Raw genomic sequence first — 6795 nt, forward strand, 5'->3', positions numbered from 1 at the left:
AAGAAAATTAACTGAAATAAGGTTTTATCATCAGAATGATGCAAATTTTGTACGAAAGCTCACCTTTCAGATATCATCTACATAAACATCTGGTGATTTTAAATCAGGCGATTTGGGAAGCTACAATCTAAGGACGTACTATCAAAGGTTATATACAACATATTGATCTTTTGTACAAAATTTGTGATTTATGAACCAGACGTTTATGTAGGTGATATCTAAAAGGTGAGCTTTCGTACAAAAATTGCTTGATTCTGATGATAAAACCTTATTTCAGTTCATTTTCTTTTATGAACATTTAGTTCATATTTAATTAGTTTGCTTAATTTATTATTATTAAGAGATGGCAGATTATTCGCCATCAGAAATCGACATTATTAGTATTTACGGCGTTGCTGGTAACAATGCTAGAGAAGCAACTCGTTAATATCGAGACGATATCCGGATAGAAGACACCCTGATCACAAAACTATTTTGAAATTATTACGTAGAGACCGCACCGGAGATATGACATGAAAACGTTCCAAAAAATTACGAGATAATGATGATATTATTAATGTAACGATTTTAGGAATGGTAATTATGAATCCTCATATCAGTTAACGACAAATTAGTCGTGAATTAAATGTATCTCCTGTCACAGTGAATAGAATTTTACGCGCTAACTATTATCACCCTTATATTTCAATTCATCAACAACTTTCAGATAATGATGAGGTTTCTCGTGTGAGATTTTGCAGATGGGCTTTAGATCAAATTCATCGTAATCCCATTTTTTTTCATCGAGTAATGTTTAGTGATGAGGTTACATTTAAAAATAATGGTGGAATAAATCGGCATAATAGCCATTATTATTCTGAAAACAACCCTTATTGGACTCGACATATAGACAATCAGTACCGAAGGAAAATTAACGTATGGTGTAGTATTTTGGATAGTCACATTATAGGACTTTATTTTTTTGATGGCAATGTTACAGCCATAACATATTTAAATATGTTGCAAAATGAATTGTCAGAAATGTTAGAGGCAGTAAATCTCGATACGGTCCAACATATGTGGATACAACAGGATGGCGCCTCACCACATTTTGCGCGCATCGTAACAAATTTTTTGAATGCAACATATGAACAGGGTTCGATTGGACGAAATGGTTATGTAGCTTGGCCACCCAGATCATCTGATTTATCACTAGACTTTTTTTTGTGGGGATATCTAAAAGATGTATTAGACAATACCCACGACACTAGAAGATATGAAAGAGAGCATAACACAAACATGCAGAAATATACCGGAAATCATATTAAGAAAAACCATTGAGGCTTTCAAAAAGAGATTACATTTATGTATCGATCAAAATGGTAGTACTTTTGAACAATTTTTATAAAAACACACACACACACACTCACATATACGCACTCGCACGCACACACACACACACACACGCACGCACGCACGCACGCACGCACCGCCCACACGCCCATACGCGCACACGCCCACACGCCCACACGCGCACACGCGCGCGCACACACACACACACACACACACACACACAAGAGATGTAAATCCGACCGGGCAACCTCCACTTGGTACATTTTGGGTAACGCTAATGCCGGCGGTATACTATAAGTTTCAAACCTTATAACTCAAAAAGTACTTGACGAAAAAATGTTTAATTATAGTGTTTTGGAAAGCTCTCGAAGTAAGTTACCAGAATATGCAAAAATATATAAGATGTTCCATTTAAGAAATTCAAAATGACCTTTACGTGACTTTTCAAGATTAAACTAATGGCACCATCTTATGTCCCCCTAGAAACTATACAATTTTTGTCTGAAACATTTCGTCAAATTTTCCTTATTTTCCGAAATATTTGCCTGGGGAAATTAAAGTGAAACACTCTGTATATGCCTAAGTTATATATATAATTTAAGAATTATTTAGCAATATATAAAAAATATAATTTGTAACGCTAATTTCTATCAATAATACGCGCCCGATTCATGTGTATGTTTATCCGGTAAATGATACGCCGTAACGTCTATCTGACAGTAAACAAAAAAACGAAGGATATACTTAGCGAGACGCTACCGCGTCTCTTGTGCGTATGCTTGGGCCTGCATATAAAGAGAGTGTCACGTAGATGTATGTAAATTTCCGTTCATAATTAACATTAATCAGGATCAACAACGAAGTTGTGAATGATTCTTTTAGGATGTTTAATTAACATAAATTTTTTGTTTGCTCTCACGTTCGGAGTACTTGATTTATGTGAATCCTTTTGCCTTTCACGTTTGGTACTTGATTAAGTCTTTTGACCAAAAAACATTGGTAAAAAATTTTTTATGAATTTGTTTAGGGAAATGTTTTTGAGTTTTTAACACTAATTATATTTTCATAGAATCATCTTTAAATTCCCTATTTTCACATATTTTTTTTCTAAATAGATCTGGAGGTCGAGTGTATATTTGTGAAACAAAGTAAAAATTACAAAAATGAACAGATTTACTAGATTTCGACAAATAAAATTGCAAATACTCTGTGAATTACCTCACTCTATGAATTATCTCACTTTTGCAATTTTCACATCGTTTTAAGATACACAATCAACCCCCATGATACTATACCCATAATATGGTTAAAAAAAACTCATGCACATTGCGTTGCAAAGTGCACTGCTAAAAATCACAAAAATAATATGACACACTCTCCTCGTTGTTCTATTTTTTTCATAGATGGCATTTTTTTATGTTAACTCCCAGCACAGAACATGGGGTATGGCGGAGTTTTTTGACGTGTAATCAATCTTTTTATCTGAGTATTTAAAAAAAGGATAAATAAGGTGTTATTCGCTGCATAATTTGGTTTAAACATCTTTCATTTAATTAGCCTTTTGTGAATTTGTTCTGTATATATAATTTTACTCGCCTGAGGTGATAAGATTAGAGAAAGCATGGCAATTTTTTTTGTTTTTTTGTTTTCGCTTTATGGCGAACGAGGAATCTTGGACTCTTATTCATAGTCCGTTCTTATATTTAAGATCGTCTTAAGTCGATTTAAGACTCCATTCAATCAATGAAATGGCCGCACAGCATCTTAAGATCATACTTGAAAAAATCTTAAATATAAGAACGGACTATTAATATAGGCCTTAGTCTGACGAATGTGATTCGAACAACCAATTCATGGAGGTGGAATCAACAGCCTCCAATAATTCTTTATCAAAGAAAGAAAAGATCTTAAGAAAAGATTTATTGTTAATAATAAACCTTCTCCCGCTTTGAAGAAAATGGCTCAAACTATTAATCAATCGACATCATAGACTAATAAAGAATCAATGTCTCCTGAGAACGTTCCTTCTCCTTCTCCCACGTCTTTATTAGATACCTAAAATAATAAAATATGTTAAATCTGATCCTGGACTTTACAAAGGTATTTTAACATAAAAAAAAATTAATAATGATGATATTTCATCAAAACCACTTGTAGACATTGAAGTGACAAGATCATTATCTAATATGGGTATCAATTTTTCTTTAATTAAAGGTAATAAACAGAAAAAAATGGTCGATTACGTTTAGCAATAGAAGTGATGCAAACATGCTGTTTTCAATAAATTTATTCAAGAATCCAGATATTCAATTTACATTCCTTGGTTTTTTGTGTACCGCAAAGTTGTTATAAAAGGTGTGCTTTCTGATATTTCTAATAATGAACTTCGGGAAAAACTTAGAAATAGCAACGCCAATTTAATCTTTGATAAAAAAGATATTTACTGTTTGAAAGTCAGGAGAAATGTGGATGGTGTTGTTGAGGAAACTCTGTGGATCGTTGTGCAGGAATTTTAGATTAAAGAGAAGTCTTCTAGGTTTATAACTCACTTTAATATTTGTGCAGTATAAACTCGCGAACCAATATACTCGTATCTCGAGTCGGAGCAAGAAGAAGGAATCGGCGCGTAAGCTTATATACGCAAATACTGTCGGGCCAAATTTCTCGTGTCGCACTGCGATTGGATTATTCTATAGAGCATGATCAAAAGCGCGTAAAACAACCTTAACACTTCCGCTGTTTGAGTTGCTTTTGATTACTAACAAAAATTCTTTGGTTTAATATTTAGATTTTCTCGCAAGTTAATAAACTTATTCTTTGATAGTGATTTTATAAATATGTCTGCTTTCTGCAGCTCCGAAGGTACATAAGTTACAGTAACTTCTTTACTTTCTACTTTTTCTCTAATGTAATGATATCGAACGTCTATGTGTTTAGTGAGTATTCTTTTGTGAAATTCAAGGTTTTTAACCAGTCTTATTGTGCTTTGGTTATCAATAAACAAATGAGTTAAATTATCACATGGACGTCCAAAATCCTTTAATAACTTTCTTAGCCAGATAGCCTTTTTAGTTGCTGACGCAGCAGTTATATACTCTGACTCGGTTGTGCTTAAAGTAATTAACTTTTGTCCTTGAGAGGATCAAAAAATTGATCCATTCGCCAAGAAAAGTACATAGCCAGTAGTAGAACGCCTAGTTTCTAAATCGCTTGAGTAATCCGCATCAGAAAAACCCATTAATTTTAAATCTGAATCACTACTATTATTTGTATTCAATTCCATAATTGGGTGTACCAACTAAAAATGCAAAAATTCGCTTTACCACTCTCCAATGTATGACGTTATGATTGTTAAGAAATTTACTAACAATGTTTACCGCATGAGCAATGTCTAGATGGGACACAGCTAAAATCAACAGAGATCTCACTGCTTCTCGATAAGGTATACAATATTTTCCTTAATATTTTCGGGATCCACTGGTACGAGTATTGAGTGTGGATCAGAGTATTAAGTTTGGTGTGCTAACAGCTTTCGCGATTCATTTTGAATCTATCAATTATTTTCTTTGTATACGAAGATTGATGTATAAAAATAGATTTTTCTGTTTTGTTTCGTTCTATTTCTACATCAACAAATTTACTGCAATCACCAAGCGTGATTTTAAAAAGTTTTCTGAAATATTCTATAATTGATTTAAGAACTTCTCTTGATTTTGCTGCTAGTAGATCCATCATCCACAAATAATGCTAATATCGGCCCGAAAAAGGCAACTAATTCCGAGTACTGTTTTGAACCATACAAAGATTTTAAAAGCTTATAGACTACATTTGATTTCTTACAGTCTTTTTCTTTATTTATAAGATCCAGTTCATCTGGAAGCTCCATATAAATTTTCTCTTGAAGATTTTCGTGTAGAAAAGCCATCTGGACGTCAAATTGTACTAATTCGAGATCCTCCTGGGCTGCCATGACCAATAAAACTCTGAGCGAGTCGTACCTTACAACGGTGCAAACATTTCCTTGAAATCGATCCTTTGTTCCTGTTTGAAACCTCTGGCGACTAGTCTAGCCTTGTAGCGAAGTACTTTACCTGTTTATCCTGAATGACCTTGAAAACCCATTTAGAATCAATGGTTTTCATATCTGGTTCCCTTTTTACCATGGTCCAGATTTGATTGGCTGGACATGGAATTCCTCCATTATTGCTTTCATTTTTCGGTTTGTTCTTATTTATTACGTCTTGAAATGAACAAGGTAAATTATATTCAGCGATATACATAAGATACTTGCTTGGCCATCGGATGCTGTCTCAATCCATTAAGCGTCATTCATTTACAACTTTAATTGATTGCTCTTCAGGTTCTTCATCTGCTTCCATAAATTCTTCATCTTCTTGTTCTTTGTTTTCTTCTATAGCTGTCTGCCGTCTGTTTCTTGGGTGATCTGCTGGCTGCTTCTCTTCAGTCCTTGGCAGTAAGACGGTTGAATTTGTCGGTTTTGTGAAGGGCACACTTAGCAAAGAATTTTCATGGAAAATTACATTTCTGGAAACAGATATCTTTTTAGTCTCTGGATCATATAATCTATAGTTTGAGGAGTCACCTTGATACCCGACTAGTATCATTTTCTTTGCTCGCGCATCGAGCTTACTAGTAAACTGTTTTGGTATATTTATAAATGCATCAGACCTAACAACTCTTTCATGCGACTTAAACTAGGTTTCTTTACTGTCCATAATTCATATGGTGTAATGTTTTTATTTACACTCGACAATGTTCTGTTTAAAGCATACACAGCGCTATTGACTGCTTCCGGCCACAAAAATTTAGGCAAGTTCTTGGCTAATAGTAACGTACGCGCACACTCGATAATTGTGCGATTATCACGTTCCACTTTCCCGTTTTATTCGGGAGTATAAAACGCCATTGTCTTTCTAACAATTTCACATGATTAGAGATATTTGTCTATTTGTTTATTACAATATTTGCGCCTGTTATCACAGTGAAGAGTTTTTATTGACTTTCTAAATTTATTAGAAACAATTTTTACGTAATTTTTAAATTGCTCATATACGTCGGACTTATATCGAATAAAAGAAACATGACGATAACCCGTTGCCTTGTCTTTAAATGTTACGTAAAATCTCGCGCCTCCCAGCGATTCTACCGACATCGGATCACCAACATCAGAATATATATGCTCACTTGGTCTCGTAGCCCTTAATTCACTTTGCTTGCTAAATAATCGATGAGACTTCCCCATTTGACATGATTCGTAAAAGAAATCTTTCTCAGCTTTTGCCGCTACGTCGATCATCAAGCCCGCCTTCGCCATATCTTGAAGTGTTCTCTTATTCACATGGTCTAATCTCTCGTGCCACAATTTAAAATTTGCTGTTGACACATTAGCTTCACTATTATAATTTTCAATCTTTATTTTAAAGCACATACGATATAGTTTAT

The 6795-nt window shown here is 34.1% G+C and overlaps 1 protein-coding gene across 1 annotated transcript; it reads left to right on the forward strand.

Moving 5' to 3' along the window:
* The first annotated feature begins 343 nt into the window (after nt 1–343).
* Nucleotides 344–1451, forward strand: LOC126852480 (uncharacterized). Its single transcript, XM_050597319.1, has 2 exons — nt 344–398; nt 602–1451. The coding sequence occupies exons 1-2, from the start codon at nt 344–346 to the stop codon at nt 1318–1320; spliced, it is 774 nt and encodes a 257-aa protein (XP_050453276.1). The 3' UTR covers nt 1321–1451.
* Nucleotides 1452–6795: the final 5344 nt, after the last annotated feature.

This window comes from Cataglyphis hispanica, chromosome 10, assembly GCF_021464435.1.
Source record: "Cataglyphis hispanica isolate Lineage 1 chromosome 10, ULB_Chis1_1.0, whole genome shotgun sequence".
Taxonomy (NCBI): domain Eukaryota; kingdom Metazoa; phylum Arthropoda; class Insecta; order Hymenoptera; family Formicidae; genus Cataglyphis; species Cataglyphis hispanica.

Coding starts and splice junctions, on each gene's coding strand:
- LOC126852480 (XM_050597319.1), top strand. CDS start 344: ATGGCAGATTATTCGCCATCAGAAATCGACATTATTAGTATTTACGGC. Junction 399..601: donor TAGTATTTACGGCGTTGCTG/GTAACAATGCTA, acceptor CTCATATCAGTT/AACGACAAATTAGTCGTGAA.